General features: G+C 41.7%; 1 protein-coding gene across 1 annotated transcript; it reads left to right on the top strand.

Moving 5' to 3' along the window:
* The first annotated feature begins 17,023 nt into the window (after positions 1-17,023).
* Positions 17,024-20,089, top strand: fjx1 (four-jointed box kinase 1). The gene has a single exon (XM_079567499.1). The coding sequence runs from the start codon at positions 17,231-17,233 to the stop codon at positions 18,578-18,580; it is 1,350 nt and encodes a 449-aa protein (XP_079423625.1). The 5' UTR covers positions 17,024-17,230; the 3' UTR covers positions 18,581-20,089.
* Positions 20,090-20,382: the final 293 nt, after the last annotated feature.

Here is a 20,382-nt window from a genome sequence, read left to right as displayed (position 1 = left end):
GAGTGAAAAAAATGATCTCCATGTTGCAATTGGATGTACATTATCCCTCTCTCCCTTTGTCTTTTCTGTCGGCGTAGTATTTACTCTCACGGACAATTAATGAGTAAAAAAAACACACAATACTACGACACCTGCAGAGGCGCTTATGGCCTCTAGGGGCATAGGTTACTTAGTACTGCTTTAATTCAGTAATATTTTATTCTTTTTTTTTACGGCATACTAATTTCCTCGCGAATATGATCTACTCAGTTCACATCCTTCGTTTCATTTGACTTTTTAAGCACCTGTCCCTGTGTTCTACAGTCAGTGTTTATGCTGCTCTGATGGAGCTGAATGTAACATAAATTATATTGTGTCCACAACGATATCAAAAATTACGATATCAAAAAATAATATCGCCATAACGATATGCGATACGATATGGCCCACCCCTACTGCTTATGTGTACCAGTGGCCTCTCCAACATTACCCATTTGTACATTGGTAAATTGGGAAATGTCCTGCCCAAGGACCCAATAATTGTTCCGGCTACAACAAGATTTAGACTACTACTGCTACTACGTTATTGAGAGGCAGATCAATATCAAAACATCAATATTTTGATAATGGTGTTAAAATAGAAAACAATCCTCATGCTTAAATATCAATAGTATATTAGTATAGTATATTAAAAGTATTTTCAGAACTTGCTCCATCCCCTCCCTCCCCCATGTCAACAAAGGAATGGGTTACACACATTACCAGGGGGCTTGGGGCTTACTTTATTTGACAGCTGACTGCAGTGGCCATACTTCAGTCTCGCTCAGGGCAGCTTTGGCAGCTAACATGTCTTGCCACTACAAAATATAACAAATACAATTAAGAGACTGAAATGATTCCATTTAGTTTTACCTGGCACTACCACTTCTTGGTATGCTGCACTCATTGTTAACCATAGAGGGAGCCACAGAGAGAAAGAGCAAATGTTGTATTGTATTACTTTAGAAATAGATCAGAACTTGGAGCTTCTGTTGTTTTGGCCAGCCATGGTTACAGTGTTTATGCTTGCCCTGTGTCTTTTTTATTAATGCCTCCTGTCAGTGGGTCTCTTGGGTTGGTGGCAGTGGAAATGATTTGGTCATTGAGATACACAAGCGGCGAGAGAAGGGAAAAAGCTAAAAGTGCACACAAGTCAAAATGTTATCCTTAATGAGGCCAGAGTAAAACCACAATGTTTTCAAAGTTCCAAGTGTTTCTGCTTTTTATTAGTGGTGGATAATTGTTATTGGTTGTGATGGTGTAGGCTGTCACCCCAGTATTTTCTCTCATTATTTCTGACAGGAACACTTGAGAGAAGAAATAAATGTCTATGTATTTATTATAAATAACCTCTACCACACACTTCCCATCACACTATAAACCGTTTCATATTCAAACAACTACCAAGCTTTTCCTATCCCAGCAACTATGGGGCAGAGGCAGTGGATGCCTTAAATAAAGTCCATTAAGTGACAGTATAGGCAAAAACCACAGACACATATCAAGCATAACTTTACCAAAAACGTTGCTTCTAAATGGGGCTTTGTGCATAACTAGACTTACAAGTTTTTAGTTAGGAATAGATCAATTGTCCACATAGTCAAATAGGCTAGAGTGAGGTGGATGCAGTGCCCCACCCTCTGATACACGATCCACTAGTATTTACGGGCCATTATTTTTGGATTTGTTTTATGGGAGGTTTTGTTGCTCATAACGTCTCTTGATCCGAGGCGGTATCTGTTTTGAGCTAAGTATTAATCCTTGTAACATGTCTTAACATAATCACGAAATATGGAAAAACATCGGCACGTCAGGAAAAACACATTAGACTGTATTGTATTCCATAAGTGACTCACGAATACATCTTTCATATGGCTATGGGCAATATGAATCACGGGGATTTGAACACGTGCAGCTGATTTCAGTGCTGAAGCTGGTATATTTGGGATAGTTGTTACGGATACTTCACGCAATATGCTCTCTCAATGTGACTACTCAGGCCAGGAGGAGTGGTTAGTGCTCTTGCCTCACAACAACAAGGCCCTATGTTTGAAACCCAGACAGGGCAGGGTGTAGTTTGCATGTTCTCCCTGCATCTCCGTACATTTCCACCGGGTGCTCTAGTTTCTCCCACCTCTAAAATACGCTGGTTCGCCCATAATGGCCGTTGGTGGTGGTTGGTCCAATGGTGGAGGTGTGACCAGATGCATAGAGTAGGGAGTGAATAAGTAATGATCTATAATGACGCGCTTTGTGACCTATCATGTTTGAAATTGTGCTTGAAAACACAAAACAAAAATTCTGCAGTCAATTAGAAACCTGAAAATGGAAAAAAATATGGTACTTTTTTCTGCAAGTTTAATAACTCTACTAAAACCTTTCCTGAACGTAGCTAGTTGAATAATTGATCCATGCTCTATGCTGTACACTTCAACATGCGGCCCTCAGTGAACAAGGTTTGGGCACCCCTGCAGTGTAGACTGTACTAAGGGTTCAGGTTAGTATGTTCATAGCAGCCTCTAGTGGTCAAGGCAAGGCAGCGTTATTTATATATAGCCTACCTCATTTCATATGCAAGTAGTAAGAGTCAAAACAGTATCTATCCAGCTGATAGTAAACTTAGCACGACAATGTTGCATGTTATCTCTTTTTCTTTTTTGTAATCTTTGTGAAAAGTGTTGGTGAAATTGCCACAAAACAATTAAGTTTTGCTTTTGCTCAAAAGGAGTGGGCTGAAGCAAGAAGCTTTTGAGCGCCCACCCCCAAACTCAATGCAATAAAAATTCTCATTTCACAATAGTACAAAGGAACATAGTACAAAAGGAACAAAACAACAACAAAGAAGCAATAGCAACACATTTATGAAATACACTTGCAGTATCTAATCATGATAGAAATGTCAATTTTCAAGATGGCATTTTCATTAAGGAAGATTAATAACTGAAACTCCTGTACTATACATTCCCCAAAAAGGAGTAATACTAAAAATGAATGATAAAGCTACATAAAGAAACCGTCAGCAGTCGCATGCACGACCCCTGCAGCGTGCACACATAAGATAAGATAAACCTTTATTAATACACACAACAATACACACAACGTACCCGTCTGAAATAATTAATAATTCATTTAATTAATGCACAGTAGGCCTAAACATAATATATATACATATATACAAAAGAGCTGTATTTAAGGTTTCAAGCCCAAATAAAGGTGGGTTTAAACTGCAAAATGCGCTCAGTTGAAATTTTCATTGCACTGACCACCAAACTGTGGCCCTCCACACTGTATACACTTCAATATGCAGCTCTTTGGACCACCCTGCTTAAATGTGTTGCTCTTGTTAAGTTGAATAGACTTTGATAGAGGAATCTTTGTTTTATTTCTTTTAAATCAACTATGTTCAGCAGCAGGAAGTACGCTTTTGATTATAAAATGTACTACAGAAAGAACGTGGATTGTCTAATATATACATAACTTAAGCACAGCTGAAACACACCCGGACAACTGAGAGCTTATACAGGGTAAATATTGTATTTTTTTGTTGTTCCTGCTATTAACCAACACAGCCACTAGATGGAGTCAGACACCACACATCCAAATTTAACAGCTTTTCCACACCTGCCAACATGATGGCACAATGGCATTCACTCTAAAGGCCAAGTCCCAAAATCCCCTTCTATTTGAAGATGAAAAGAGAGTGTAAGACCTGGATTTCTTGTTCCCTCGCCTGTCCCATCTATTAAAAAGAAAATATCGATTTAGCATTAAAAGTGGAATCAAGATGTCTGCACTTAGGAGGCAGTGGGGAGTGACGTGAGCAGAGCACAGCGGACCAGAACCGAATGCCACATGCAATCACATAGATCTCCTTTTATTATTGACACCCCCCCACCACTGCGCTTAGGCTATAGCGCTACTGTTTGATCACTCCTATACTAACTGCTTTTATCAGCCACCGCCGCCGCTAACTGTTCTAAATTATTCAGATCGACCTCCTTTGTAGTTAATAGCTGTGATTATTCTGGCCTAAACGCTTTAATGTATGCCGTGACAGCCAACAGCGATACAGCCCCTGGGGGATGCACAAATCTATCAGCGAGCGTCCACCGCGAGCCACACGTTAAGAGTCCTGGCAGTGCAGGTGAGTAAAATACAGCGAAGGCATCAAGGCCAATGGGAGGGGATCGTTTCACAAGGCCATAGACATAAATGATGGGGGCCACACAGTCATTTCGCCCACACAGTTAAAGGGGACTTGGGGAGATCAAATGACCAGGCGCACAAAGGAGACCGCAGGGTTTCTTTTTTAAACTTAGGAGGTGCTTATTTGAGGTTTGAAATTATAAAGCTCTATTGTAATGGCATGGTAGGAACAATGCTGAGGAAGATATATCGTTCCCATTGGAATTATAATGTTCTATCTGATATTTAAAGAGACTAGATGGAGTTTAAAAATGTTAAAATGATGTATTTTCCTCCCCCTACATGTTCCAGCAATGTCCTAATGTGTGGAATGAGCCCAGACTTAAAATCCTGCACTGTCACTCAAAATGTAGTTACTTCGGGTCCGTATTGCCGTCATGCACGAGCTTAATATAGTACCTGCAGTTACAGCTACACAAAATGGCCAACTTGAATCTAGCCCCTTTAAGCTTAAAGTTTTGACCACTCATTGAACAAAACGGAAATGTAGATATAGAGTGTATTGATGTAGTGTAAAGATACAGAATGGGTGAATAACTCATATGTGAATAAATCTGACACAATGTCAGATTTAATTGTAAGGGGAAAATATCTCTTTAAATGTTTGATTATTTTAACGTTTCTTCAAGCCACACAGCAGAACATTTCAGGTCAAACAATGTTTCGAGTACTGTATTTTCCAGACTATAAGTCGCTCCGGAGTATAAGTCGCACCAGCCACCCAGGTGCCCCGCTGACAAGCCTCTCCCGGCAGCACGTTGTTTAAGCTCCCATTTGCAAACTCGTTCCTCTAGCTGTGGCTCTAGCTTTTAGTCCACCAATTAGCTTTTTTTTGTTTTCTTCACTGCAGTAAGAGTAACCTCAGCTTTTCTCCAGTCCCTCACAAGTTTCTCGCTCACTCCAAACTTGACAGTTTTTTAACATTGTCAGTGGTACAGAAAGCAAGTAAGTGCTTTATTTGTCATTGTACAACCGTGCAGGAGTAGCAGGTACTGGTACACAAGTTTGTAGGTGCTCATTGTGAAAATAACAAACATGTGAAATTATACATTTTGATAAATAAGTCCAACCCAAGCCAAACTATGAAAAAAAGTGTGACTTACAGTCCGGAAAATATGGTAAGAGCTGAGGAGAGGTGAGTAAAGATGCCTGTTTTTATTGCCAATAAAACACCCTGTTAAATCAATGCTTATGTTTCATTCTGTTTACTGGCAGTAGGTGAAATGTTACACAATGCCTTTATGTCTCTGTGATGGTGTTTTTGCTGTATGTTTGTGCCTGTGTTTGTCCTATCTGTCATGACATCAACCTGCCATGGGACTACGGATGAAAATTAGCCTATATGGCTAACTCCGGCACATTTACATGTTGAAGAAACACATGTTGATTAATGTGCACTGTCCCAATTCAAATAAAGATATAAAAAAAAAAAAAAAAAGGAAAGTGTGTCACTATAATTACATGGTAAGTTGTATAAAACTATGCCCACTTCAACATGTATTTCTTTTCAGCTTCCTTTTCAAATGGGAAAATATAAAAATGCACATATACTTAACATTTAAGTAGCTGAATGTCTTGTTTCACCCTATATCTAATAAATCCTGTTGGTAAAAAAGAACAAATGCATAAAGTAATTAAAAAAATAAAATAAATCCTCCCAGATAATCCATCTATTCCGAGGGGGAAGAAGCTTTCATCCATTCAAATAATAAATCCTGCCAGACCAATTTATATTCAAGTCCTGTTTTTTCCCCCTCATAGATTACAATCTGATTAATTTTACATGTCCTTTTGAATTTAGCAATAATTGAATTTGCATTCATTACTAAGAAAAATCAATTATCATGAAGGGCTGGGTTAGAATCTACTTCCATTGTTGTTGTGGGTGACTTCAAAACTCCGGGAAAATCAGTTCTGACAACAAAAGCCTCCGTCTATCTCAACTACCGCACAGATGTTGGGGAGAGGAAACCTGGATGTTTTTGTTGTTTTTTCTTACAGCACGAAGGAATGCAGCTAGATAAGACTATAAGAGAAAGCAAATCTCATGAGGATCTTAAGCCAGCAAAACAACAAAAAGGCTTTTCCAAGAACTATTTTGGTTTTATTCAGCTCACTCAGACTGTCTGTGTTGCATGCTAATTGGCTATAAAAGTGTGTGAGAAAGTCCTAGCTTCCATAAAAACGTCTCCTGACTTTTTGGGTTTGTTTTGCGCGCAGTGTTTGCCTACAAGTCTCTTCTCCTTGTGTCAGGTTTGTTTACCCATCCCCCCCATGGGCCTCTGTCAACACCCGCAGTCGAGTGCGTCCAGAGGGATCAGAAGGGTCAAAGTGCCAGGGGGTCAGCCGTGACCAGGAATCTGCCCCCTTTCTTTCCTTTCAGATCACAGTTCAATAGTGCATAGCAACTAACAACATGACAACGGTAGGACAGCCTCAATGCTTTACTAAGGAGCAGCACACGAAGATGCCATCAGTGTTTTTGTGTGAGAATTTAGGTTGTTTAGTGTGTGTGTCAGGATGGGACATTACGGATGAGTTCAAACTGTACTACCTCATAAAGGGTAAATGGACTCGACTTATATAGCGCTTTTCTACCTTTATAACCCCAAAGCGCTTTACAGTAAGGAGCCAGTCACCCATTCACTCTCTCATTCATACACCACTGTACGCAGACACTGGAGGCAAGTAGGGCGAAGTGTCTTGCCCAAGGACACAGCGACGTGTTGGGATTCGAACCCATGACCTTCCGATCACGAGACAATCCGCTCTACTAACTGCGCCAACGTTGCCCATAATGATACTAAAAGAATATAGTTCAAAAAAGGCATATAGAGTTACTCTGACTGTTAAGCAATAGACTTTATTAAAGCCACACCGCGTAGAATTTTACCAAATAAATAACATTGAAATAAAAGCTTTTTTTTAATGATAGATATTCATCATAAATGTACAAACAAACATGTGCCTCTCACGTCATGACTGTAAGTTAATCAGGAGTGGGTGCGTCTCCAGCTTGTCGCCATGAAGATGTCGACTAAAGTCAGCAGAATGGGCACCGGAGGAGGTGCGACAGGCAGTAATGCCAAGCAGGAAATTACACCTACCTGTATACATCAACTTATCCAAATCCATTCTTTGGTTACCCACTGCAGAAATAGCATATTCTGTGTCACGCTGCTCATTAGGAGCATGTTTAGTATTAATGACAAATATAGAGTCAAAATGTTACATAGAGTGCCTTTAAGTAATACAAATTCTTAAGTGGCATACTTGCACCTAGTTTTAATCTCTTAACGCCCGCCTGAACCTATTTTCTCTAGTTCGGCTTCACTTCACTTTAAAAGTTTCTACAGCAGCCTATAGGCCAGTGTCTCATTTGAAATCTAAGACGGGCAAAACTAATCAAAGCGGGTCTTTTTCTTTGCGTTGTTACTGTATTGTTGACACTTTTTTCAACCTTTTTTGCTGTGTTTTCATCCTTGTTTTCGTTCTCATTTTCATCACTTTTTAGTTGCGTTTTTGCTGCTTTTTTGTTGCTCTTTTGTTGCTTTTTGCAGCGTTTTTGTCACATGTTTGTCACTTTTAAATAGCTTTGTTGTCATGTTATTGTCAGGTCATTTTCATTCTCATTTTTGTCGCTTTTTCGAGTTTGTATTTTGGTAATGCCAAACTGGAGAAAAACTGCTCGATTTAGGTGGGGGTTTAGAGGTTAATTGAGCATTCAAATAAGCAGACACAAAGTTGCTTTGAATATCATCATAGAAATCCACAATTTTAGAGGGAACTAGTCGGTGTTGTAGAAAAAAGTAAAGGAAAAAGCCGCAGAGAATGGTCACATAAATGGTAAATAGTCACATTTATATAGGGCCTTTCTACCTTTCTCCCTGCTTTAGGCACTCAAAGTGCTTTACATAGAGGAACCACTCACCCATTCACACTCTCATTCATACACCAATGTGCGCAGACACTGGAGACAAGGTGGGTCAAGTGTCTTGCCCAAGTACACAATTCAAACCACCGACCCTCCACACACTACTGATACATCTACTCATGTGAAATGCTTTGATGTCTTTTATATTTTAAAATCTCTATTGACTTATCACTGCGAATGTGCCAGGAACCCCAGAAATTGTAGCGGTTTGGTTTTGATGGCAGAATCCTGAGCTCTATATAACATACCGTATAAGTTGCGCTTGTACTGCATAGCGCGGTGATAACTGGCTGCGACTTATATTGGACATTGTGCTGAATATAAACAAACGCTTAAGAATCCGCTTCAAAGAACTCGCCTCATCCTTATTTTCTCTTTGTGAGCCAAAAGCCCCATATGCTGAGCTCATTATTTGTGCTTCAAATCTGGAGACAATTGAGGATGAAGGAGATGCGTGTAAAAAAAACCGCAACACCCCACCCTCCGTTTGCGCACACGCTTCACGCATTCACTCCAAAATTGCATAAAGAGACTCACCAGCACATGAGGCCGATAAAACTCAAAGCGGCGACAGTAAAAGCTAAACCAGGACAATTTTAACCGACCCCTCAAGGCCACTAAAGGAAAACTGTATCAAATTTAATCTGTGAAACATCAAGCTGTACAATGTCATGACTTCTATAATAAGGATCAGATGTTCCAAAGCTCTCCCTTTGGTAAATTTAACAGTGATCTTTGCCACTCCAGTCAATAAGGCGGACTTGAAGAATTCACTTTGAGGGGCCGTTTAATAAGGCGTTTGGCGCGGCAGGTCAGTAGGTGTAATCCCGGAGATTGCTGGAGTGCCTTTTTCCAAATTGAGTCCTATCTCTTTGCTTGTAGAGCTGAATTCCAATGTGTTTGGTACTGTGCGGCTATTTTAACCCTATTTCAACCGCTCGTGCATGAGATCCAGATGGGAATCCTTCTGGTTCGCCTCTGCAGCTGAGAGCTTAATTCAGGCATTCACCAGCGACAGGCCATTCATTAGCAAATAGCTCACGACCACTCCTCAAAAACACATGAAGGAAATAGCAGAAATCGGTTGCGTTCGCATTCTGAAAGGTGCTGATGGAAAAATTGTAGAGCCGGTGTAATTCTTTACGAGTGACAGTGTTCTTTTAGTTAATCCCAAAACACATTTACTAAAGTTGTCCCATGCCTTTTCCGTTTGTTGTTCAGCCGTTTTTCATTGTAGATTAAGGATCTGAAGTCTGTACTGGGTTGTTTAAGTCTTGGGAATGTTAGTGGCTTCGTCAGCAACTAGCAGCATTATATGAGCAGGCTGCATCTACATTGATCCAAAAGGGTTATTGGTTCCACCCATCTTTTTTTCTGTTTTATTTCCCATCTTTTTTGCCTTATGAGAAGTGAAAATTATGCCAACCATGATGCTCTAATAATGCAACTACTTATATTCCCATAAACCAGGAAAATGACATCTTTAATAGTAAATAATGGGGCTCTGTCAATGACCTTTTTCCTGGATGCTGTTTTGAGGACTTTGAGTAAAGATTTTGTTTGTTTTACTTTATAATACATGACCACAAACCTAATGCGCTGGCTTATTGACACAAACTGCCATTTCGGGGAAACCAATGGATATTTGGCAGAAAAACATCATTCTTGGCCTTGCGATATCTAGCTTTCATCTCAATGAAGCCAAGACTGAAACTGCTGTCTCTTTGAATACTGGAAACTAGATTAAGAACCACTGATGTGCTGACTGTTTTTTGTGTGTGCAAATTGTGCATTTTTTCCCCTCAAAGATTCAGTTGGGATATGTGCTGAGATAAGGACGGCGAGCCTGGGCCTCTGTCACCAGTGGTTAAAGGAAATGTCTTATCGGATTTGATTGTAAAGATAAAGGTTTTTCAAAATAGTTTTCTTCGTACAAAGCTGTGCCAGGCAGAGAGGAACATTATGCTTTTTATGGCTTCTGAAATCAAGGCAGGTATTGTGCCGTGATTGCTTGAAAAATACCTGCATTTCTTTTTGCCCTTGAAAGATTCAAATTTTTCTTTCTTTCTTTCTTTCTTTCTTTCTTTCTTTCTTTCTTTCTTTCTTTCTTTCTTTCTTTCTTTCTTTCTTTCTTTCTTTCCTTCCTTCTTTCTTTCTTTCCTTCCTTCTTTCCTTACACCCTTCTTTCCTTACACCCTTCTTTCTTTCTTTCTTTCTTTCTTTCTTTCCTTCTTTCTTTCCTTCCGTCCTTTTCCTTCCTTGCTTCCTTCCTTTCTTTCTTTCCAACTTTCCTTCAGTCCTTCCTTCCTTCTTTCTTTCCTACTTTCTTTCTTTCCTTCTCCTTCCTTCCTCTATTAAGGTATACTTGATTGTACTTGAGGGGAAATGTGTCCTCTGAATTTGACCCATCCTTCAGTGCCAGTGCCATCCTATTATCCTGTTGTCCAAAGTATGACACAATCCTGCAGTCCATAACTTTGTACCAATTTGCTTACATGACCAAAGCTGCTGAATTAGTTTGCATGCATTATTTTTCGATTCCGGATCTGTGGAAATGCCGTGTAATCCCAAGACCTAAATTCGCACCACATGCACCCGGCATAAACAAATCAGCCTTCGAATCTTTGTTCCCCTCTCTCCATCTCACAAACACCATTAATCAAAAGATTCCGCAAAATGCCTACACATCAATTTCATCGCAGCGCTATGGATCTCTCCTTCTATACCCTCGCTTCCTCCCGCCCACCTAAATACCTACACCCCACCACCACCAGCCCCATCCCATGGCTGATTCCCAGTACATGAGTAATTGTCAGGGCCTCTGAAGTGATTGTGGCTTTCAGCACTAATGGAAGCCCCACACATTCATTATTCAGTCCAGGAAACAGAGTGCTGCAAAGCGTCGGGGGACCTGTGAATTATGGCCCGGGTGAGCTAACCTCCGTCGAATGGTGATGGTGGTGGGGTAGTACTGACAGAGAAGACCATTGCACTTTCTCCCCGTGACTTCTTTTTTTTTTTTTTTGCGCCTCCCATTTGTCCATCTGCGGAGAGAGGACAGGCACTACGCGGAGAGGGCCTGATCCCATCGCAGCTGCCGTGCGGTCAGATGGCGGTAATGGGCGTAGTGCCTATACGGGGAGCTGGAGTGACAGGGTAAAGATTACGGGTGTCGTTTGGTGCAATCACAGCCAGCGAGGCGGGTTCTGAGCTCAAAGGTTTGCGACTCTTTGGTTCCAAAACTGCAAAATCCATATCTGTAATGAGCCACGACTTATTTCATTTGTATGCTTATGGTGAGGACTAGACTACGGTTAGACCACACAAAAAAAAACAACAACAACATTAGGCTTAAACGTACCTGCACATTAGATGGACAAAAGGTAGTCTATAAACAGCACTGTGCCAGACCATCTTTCACTGCATGAGCCACGTAAGCAGGGCTGAAGTGCCACATGTGGCTTCAAAACCATAGTTTACAGCTGCCTGCAAAACAGATGTCAAATTGTGTTTCTCCCTCCTTTGGTTTATAGAAATAAAAGGGAAATGAAAGATGGGAATAATCCAACCCAAGATTGTTTGCATAGAAACATAGTAAACAGTAACAAATCTTTCAAAAACACTGCAAAGACCAACAAACTGATCTAAATAGGTTTAATACTATTTACATAAATGGATAGTAAATGTGTGTTTACTTAACTTTGTGTTATGGGTTTAGGATTGTGCTCAAAACGCTCTATCACCCAGAGGTTCCTTATTCAACAATGGAAATGGTATAATGTGTTGTTTTGGGCCAAATAGTGTCGCTATTAGTAATAATACCTAGGGCTGGGCAATGAATCGAATTTTAATCTAATCGTGATTATAATAAAGGTCGATGTTGCATTTTAATCGAGGAGAATTGGCCAGTCCTGTCGCATTCTGGAAAAAAATATGGACGCACAATGCTGCAGCCAGCGCCTGTCAGGTCAATCCCAGGGAAACACTAGGCCCAAACAAACAGGAAGCACAGGACGGCACATGCGGCACAAAGAGGAGAGGACCTAGTGATTTTACATGTAAAATCAGCTACAAGGGTGCGCTAACTCGTCTAATGGGCAAAACAGAAAGACGAGGGGAGCCTCAGAGGACCAGGACACGCACGGGGATGAAGAGTTTACCTTCGAAGAGGAAAACTATCAATCGCTATTTAGACCATGTGGATTTGTTTTGAGGCTGAGCTGTAACTTTGATCATCTTTTTTACTTATAAATGAACGGTTTACTCATTTCTTTATGTAAATATGAAGTTGCTAGCGCTTCACTCCGTGACGTTGTGGCCTTTGAGGCTCCGCAATCAAACACGTGCTCGTTGTCTGCTTCTGACATTCTTCAAACATTCAAATTTTTTGCGTCTCCTTTGCAGATGTTTGTGTGTTGCTTGGCCAGGTGAAGGGGTGACATGGGGATCCTGTACCGTGACGCTAGAAGTGTGGATTTTGTTTTTGCTGATGAGTTCGCTACAGTTTTCAGTTTGGCCGCAGCATCTGTTTACATGCTCGTCCAGGAAAGACCATATTTATTGTTTTTTTCTTTTAAACAAAAAAAAAAAGAATCCAAAATCAATGTGGAAAATTATCGTGATTATTTTTTCAGCACTAATAATACCTCTTTTTTGGTTCAATTTCTTGGCTAAATGCTGTTGCCATATCATGACCACCTATCCTTATCCAAGCAATTTTCTGTCAACACCTGGACAAAAAGTCAGACAGAGATCCAGTTAGATATCAATTCAATAGACATAGTGTAATAGTCCTGATTGGTCAAGAAGGGCTGTCCCCACGGCTACGGCTCTTTCGGGACTAGTGTCAGATTTATGAGGAAAGCAAAAGGGAGGAATGCAGCTGGAGTTTTTGTGTGTGTGTGTGTGTGTGTGGGGGGGGGGGGGGGGGGGATTGGGGGGTGTCTAGTTGACCTGCAGATGGCAAGAAAACAGATAGGTTTGATATGTGAACATGCCTGCACTTGCGCTCCGAAGGAAAAGGGATACCTCTTGTTTGAGTCATGCAACACAGCTACTCCACGCTTCGAAAGAGCAACAAGCAGCGGACAGAATTTCAGCAATGCACTTAAGCCTTCTTCATTTCCCATGTCTAGACCCCAGGAGTTCCACTGATACAGGGGCTCTAAACTCAAAGTCACAACTAAGTACGACCAGAGGCGAGGTCCGGAAGAGCGAGAGCGGGCATGTAGGTAAATAGCTCGGACATGGTTAAGTAAACAACAGCTAAACCTTATGCCAGAGGTTGCGAACCGTGGAGAATGCAAGCCACATTTCTTTCGATGGACCCTTAAAAAAAAAAAAAAGCCATCTTTGTTACAAACGTTCCTCCGAATATATTTAATTACATTGTGGTCAGTTTACTGTGCTAATCAAACTTAGAAGGATTAGCTCATCAATTTCTTCACAGGTAATGAGCAGTTTAGGGTCAACATACGACAAAAGTTACTCATAGAAATGTAGGAGTGACATTGTAGCAAAACCGGAAAAGGCTGGTTGTTATTTTTAATTTATTTTTGAGCAAACGTGTTTTACTACCTGCTCAACCAACCAAGGGTCCAAGAGAATCAAAAACCTTCTGTACCATGACATTTGCCAAATCATTGTGCAATTGGCAATACACAATATCATGCCAGTAGTTTTCATCAAAGCAAATCGAAAAACAAACAGATAAAATGATAAAAAGAACCAAGTGAGAAATGTATGCTGAGCCATGCACCACCACGCAAATTTCAGAACTTAAATGTAACTTTTCAACCTAACATTTTGTCAGTCTGCATCATCGGGGGTGAAGAATTGTACAAAGTATCCAGCTTATGGCAAAAACCCCAGGCTGAATTGAATACATAAGGGGGGGGAATTAAATGGCCTACCGGGTTTAAATGTGAGTTCCTGAGCTAAACAAAAAGCCGTATCGAGCTTCATTATGCCTCTCAAGCTTTGCCATCACGAGAATGTGAGCAACGAGACAGTACTTGGAGAGCTCTATGCATTTTAAAGCATGCATTAATGTGTAATTGAGCATTCTTGTCCGCTGTTGTCTTTTCGACGCAGGCAATTTAGCATGGAGGCATGTTGCTATAAAAATGACCCAATTAATTTGATTGGGAAACCAAGGTTCAGGATACGGACTATATAAAACATGAGGGGAAGGGTAAAAGAGGATGTTAATGACGAATAAATTAAAGTCCGAGAACGTGCCGGGGGAGTTTGTGTGCATCCATGTTGCATCTGGCATAAAACAAAACACATGCAAAATGGCAGGAGTCGGAAAATTAACTTTGTCCTGGGTGTTTTAAGCGGAAATTAACCATTATTTACCAGTACAAATAGATATAGTGGCACCATTTCTTTTTTTTTTTTACGATTCTGGTGCACTTTGTAGTTTTTGTACTTTAAGAGCAAACTACAACTACTTGCTGATTCTGAAAGTATACTATATACCCCTCACTCAGAGCATGACTGAGTGGAGAACCGTGGGTTTGTGTTTGTGTATTAAGGGGGGGTATTATGCAAAATAGACTTTTTCAAGCTTTATATCATGTTATTATGTAATTCCCTTATTAAAAACATGCCTGAAGTGTTGCCTTGGCACATTCACGGATTTTTGAGTAATCTGTAAAAACTCTGATGGCAGCCATTTTAGGGATAGGTTTGCCTGAGTCCTCCTAGGAACGCCCCCACCTCCCGGAGACGCCTCCGAGCTTTCGTCAACAGCCGAGTAACCAACCACTGCTCCTCAGCAGAACCCCCTCCCCACTGATGCCACAGACAGCGTGTGGAGGGGGAGTGTCGGAAAGTTTCAAAGGTTCTTAAAGAGACAGAGGCCTATTTCAAGACATTCACTACAGCCATTTTGAGAGAGCAATTTTATACAAGGCAGTTATTCTAATTTACTGCATTTACAGACCAACAGAAGGTTTCGTCATCATTGTAGTGTGATATAGACTGGTGCTATGTGATTGAAAAAAGCATAATACCCCCTCTTTAAACATAGGCCAATGTTTGAAAAACGCATAAAAAAACGACATACTCACATGTAACAAGAACATACTGTGTGAGCAAGAACATAACCATTTTGATCCGTGTTTTTATGCCAATTTATACTAATTTTGAAGTCTTGAGGCAAACCAGAGTGAAATTACATTCTGTCAATGTACCAGAGTTCACTTCAAATAAACCATTCAAATAGACCAAATGTGAACACTGCCTCAGAAGCACTGAATCACAATATTAACAGTATCACCAAAATAGCAAATTGACACAGGAATAAGATTGTAATTAGATTTTCATCTTCAAACTGTGCATGCATTAGACTGCATTAGATCTATCTCATATGCAGTGCGGCATGTATAGGTATTCCATTGCTGTAGTAGAAAAAAAAAACATATGGCACCGAAATCATGGTTGCAAATTATAAATGTATGATGTGTGCTTTCAGGAGAAGCAGCATCATGTGAGATGCTCATTATATTGAGCCTATAGAGACAGAACAATCCCACTGTCAAACTCCAGAACCATTACACTTGACAGCGCCTGTCAAATAGCAGCTGCTGAGGACAACCATGTGGCTAAGAAGCTGTGAAGTTGTTCTTGTTACTGTTAAGTATTGTCATCATACTAATTAAATGTGCATAATAATTCTTCATAGTAAGTTTATTTATGTAGTGGTTATTGCAAGTAAAAATAACAAAGTGATGCATTACAAAACAGCAGATACACATATATTTCACTTCTGGTTGCAACAGTCTCTAATTTGATTTGATTTGGTGTAGTCATGTTCTAAATATGCTTATTTTCTCACGTTGTACACTGACGTGCACTTAGTTTAAAGGGGCTAGATGCAAGTTAGCCATTTTATACTCACTACTGCCACCTCAGGTCATACTTGTAACTGCAGCTTCTATATTAAGCTCGTGCAGGACGGCAGCTACACATATGACCTGAGGTGGCAGTAGTGAGTATAAAATGGCAAACTTGCATCTAGCCCCTTTAACACACTTCTATTGAATAGTTTAGATTATTTGCCTTTTGTTGATTTCTTACTCAATGCAGTTTTCCGACTGATGGACAAATACAGGTATTCTTATTTCATTTTATAATAAATATTTACACAACCTCAGAGTAGTAAAAATATAAACAAGTGTCAACAAAAAAAAGCTTTCCTAAATAAAATGGTCTTGAGCTACCAGATATAGCAACACAGAGAAGCACTGGGCAAATTATTTTACAAGTGCAGTGGAGGAACAAATGATCAGAAATGAACTCGGGGGGGAACTGACCACAACAGAACAAGACACTACAAAACACCGCTTTAGGCCTGCATAAAAAAGTATTTGTTGGGTTGTTTATTCTCCATATAGATTATTATTATTTTTTCTCAGTGAACAACCCACAGTCTGCTTTTGAGATCTTATTAGACTAGAACATTAAGCCACTGACACGGTATAAAACCACAAGTCTGCATTATTATTCACACATAATTAATTAAAAGAGCACATGGGCTCCGGAAATGCTACGGACCAATAACGCTGCTTCTCACTGTTGCAGCACCCAATTTATCTCAGTCTAATTCAGCCCCAACTCGCACATCTCTCCTGTTACCAAAGTAGAATATAATTTATTTAAAACGGTGACATAATTTCAAGAGGGGAAAAAAAACAAAAAAAAAAACATCCTCCCTGGCCTAGGTATATCAATTATCATAATGGCAGCGAGAGCCAAACCACACATGCACGCACGCTCCCCTCCTTCCCACGACCCGCCCACCATCTCGGGACTTGCGTCACGTGACTCTCCAGCGAGTCACACTGGCTCTATCTCTCCTCGGCACCAGCACTGTTCACCCAGCACCCGGTGAAGACGCACGGAGATGAGACGAGCCTCGCACGCGTTAGGCTGTCGCTCTAAAGGAGGATATAATGCGCACACTGAAGGTGGAACATTGGGTGTTGTTTATGCGCTCAAAATACGCTGTTGAACGGATCTGGACATGAACTGGCTTGAACGCATGTGCGATCAGCGAGGGGCTGAATGGGACAATCGCATCCGCTCCACTGTGGACTGATTCTCATCCGCGGTGTCTGTTTTTTTTTTTTTTTTTTTTTTTGCACCTCCACCATGAGGCTCCTCTCTGCAAACTTCTTGGCGCTGCTGTTCATGTGCGCCATCGGGAGCGTCTTTTACGTGTGGAGCGCGCTGGAGAGCCGCCTGGAGCGCCACAAGAGGGGAGGCTTCACGGTGCCGGGGGGAGCTCTCCCTGCGGACCTCTCCTCGAAAACTTTTCGTGCGCTGTTGGCTGTCCCGGTGGCGCCACAGCGAGCTCACTTGGGAGGTCGCAACGTCACGGATCACACGGTAGGAAGCCGGCATTACCATTTGAATGGATACAACAAGAGAAGGTCAGCGAGGAAAGGGGGTTCGGTCAAGTTAGGAGGCGCCCCTTTAGAGGATGGGGTATTCTGGAGCGGACGGTTAGAGGAGCTGCTTCCAGTGGGCTTCTCGGAGGAGGACGCACGGGAGTGGAGGGAGAGAGCCAGAGAATATCGTATTGTTAAGCTGGAGACTGGATGCGGAAGGATATCAAATCAGCTCGCTACTTTTGAGGACGGCTCCAAAGCGTGCGTGCGCTATGGCATCAACGCGGATCAAGTGCAAGGCGAAATTTTGACATATTATCTTGCCAGTTTGTTGGGCATCGCCAACCTGCCTCCTCTGGTTTTGTCTCAGCTCAGCACTGACAGTGAACAGTGGCAGGCAGTAAGGACGCGCGTGGAGGGGCTACAGTGGAGCGACAGAGCCGTGGTCTCGCTCACGCAATGGGTGTCGAACCTGACCGGAGTGGTGACACCTGCCCCGCTGAGGCAGGAGAGCAGCGGGCTTCACCCCGGCCTCAAACAGCTGTGGAACCAAAGTGCGGCGGAGCTGCTCGAGCTCATGCAGTGGACGGACCTCATTATTCTGGACTATCTCACCGCGAACTTTGACAGGCTGGTGAGTAATCTGTTCAGCCTGCAGTGGGACTCGCGCATCATGGAGCGAGACACGAACAACCTGCTCAGAACGCCGCGCGGGGACTTGGTCTTCATCGACAACGAGGCAGGGCTCGTGCACGGATACAGAGTGCTGGACATGTGGGAGAAATATCACAAGACGGTGCTGAGTTCCGTGTGCGTCTTCAGACGGAGGACAGCGGAGCGCGTGGCCGAGCTGCACAGACGCAGAGACGCCCGGACAAGGCTCGTGGAGGTCTATCGAGACAGCGAGCCTTTGTCCTTCCACTTGGGCTTCCTGTCGGACGAGCACGCAGCGCTGCTCCAGGACAGAATAGACACGTTGCACAGACACATATTGCACTGCAAGGCAAAGTACAACCAGCTGTGAACAATGAGAAGCAGGTGTCCCGATGCTTTTGCGCACTATACACCTGCACAATCTGTCTCCGCTGCAACTACCTCATGTGAATAGATGCCTACTTTGTATTACAGATGAACACGTGTTTGTAAGCTCGTTTGGGATTTTCACTGTATGCCTCACAGAAAGGATTCGTTGGACTCAGTGTCTTATTTCAGTACAAGGGCAACTTAGCTTTTCTTATCTGTTCGAACCTGCCTTGTGCTCGGTTAATCTTAGCCTTAAGTTATCCCCTGAATATTGCATTTCTGTTGCAGGCTTTACATTATTTGCACTGTTACTTTTTTCCACAGAAAGCTCAAGCACTCTCTGTGTTCAGCCTTAAAGCCACATTTAGTGTATATGTTGTAATTAAGTTGTAAATATTGTCTGCTTTTTGTACATTTGACGCGCCTTTAATTTAATATGCATTGTAACATTCCACAACAACTTTTTTATAAATACAGTAATTTAAGACATCAAACTATGTGTTGTGTGCTGGCAAGTTATTCGTCCTTACAGGGAGTGGTTTATGAAGTTTATGAAGGTGGAAGGAGGGCAGAGAGGGGAGAGATCGGTTTCCGTTGTTTGTCAACAAGAGGGTGTTGAGTAATGGTCATTTGAAAAGATGATTTACTGAAAGTGGCCAGAGTGCCCTTTAAGGTCATGTTTTGCACAGCTAATGAAGTTCTATAATGCAAATTCAAGATTGTTTTATTGGTTAAAAACATACCTGGAGCTGCCCATTTCCCTGTTTTAACGACCCTGTATTTTCTGGCACTGACTTGCTGTAATTTAACTTTTCCCTTTCGCATTTGTAGATAAGAGAGTGAGTTATGGCTATGTTGGATTATATGACTGGTTTCGAGAATGCAGGGAAAACAATCAGGTAATTGCCTTATTAGACTGCATCAAAATTTACTAAGAGCTGTCTGAACTGTTCCGCTTTCAGTGTGCCGGAGAATTACTCTGGCACACCGTTTCCCCCAAGAGCCGTTCTGTCAGCCACAGGCAAGCTCCAACAAGGCTCCCCTAACAATCCCCGCTCAAAATGATGAAGTGAAGGAGACGCGCCTGATCATTTGTGTAAAAGGAGATTTCACCGTTTGCTAACTGCTATATCCAAACTTGCAACACGAGGCTACCAAAACAAACCTGCGCCCCCGAACTGTTATTGGTTCAACCTGTCCGCGTAACCGCAATTAATGAACGCCTTGGTCTCGGAGGAGGGGAGTGCACATGTGGAGTGTAACAGTATACCCCAGTAGTGCGTTAAAGGTACAAGCGCAAGTACCTCCCGCTAAAGCTAGGTTTATTATTTTGACGAATATGCCTCCACTTCAAAGCCTTCTAGCCATACTTAGCTTATTAGTTCCACCCGCAGCCTGACTCGATCGGCGGCAGATTTACAGGATCATCGGAAGGACTCCTATAATAAAACAAATTCCTTTCAAACGACTCCCTCTTTCTTGGTTTTAAACTGGGCAATTTACAACTTCCAAGTCTAGACCAAAGTCTTTGCAGAGATCAGAGTGTCAAATGAATCAAGGCTTTAAAGCAGCAGTTGGTCTTTCCTAAAGTGTGTTTTAGAAGTTTGCCTTTTTTTCCCCAAGTTTGCACATTTAGCAAAGTTCACAGAAGTAGGAGGAAGATCACAGCACTGAAAGGAATGTACTAGTGCAGTAGCAGATAAGCAATAAAAATGCAACATGGAAGACAGTTTTGCAGTTTTATTTTTGAGATACATTTAGGTTGTTTTTGGTAAGAGCTTCTGAGGTCAAGTTTAGAGTAAA

Source organism: Gobius niger (genome assembly GCF_951799975.1).
Source record: "Gobius niger genome assembly, chromosome: 12".
Lineage (NCBI taxonomy): Eukaryota > Metazoa > Chordata > Actinopteri > Gobiiformes > Gobiidae > Gobius > Gobius niger.
Note: the sequence above shows the minus strand (reverse complement) of the source record. Positions and strands in the feature narration are given on the sequence as shown.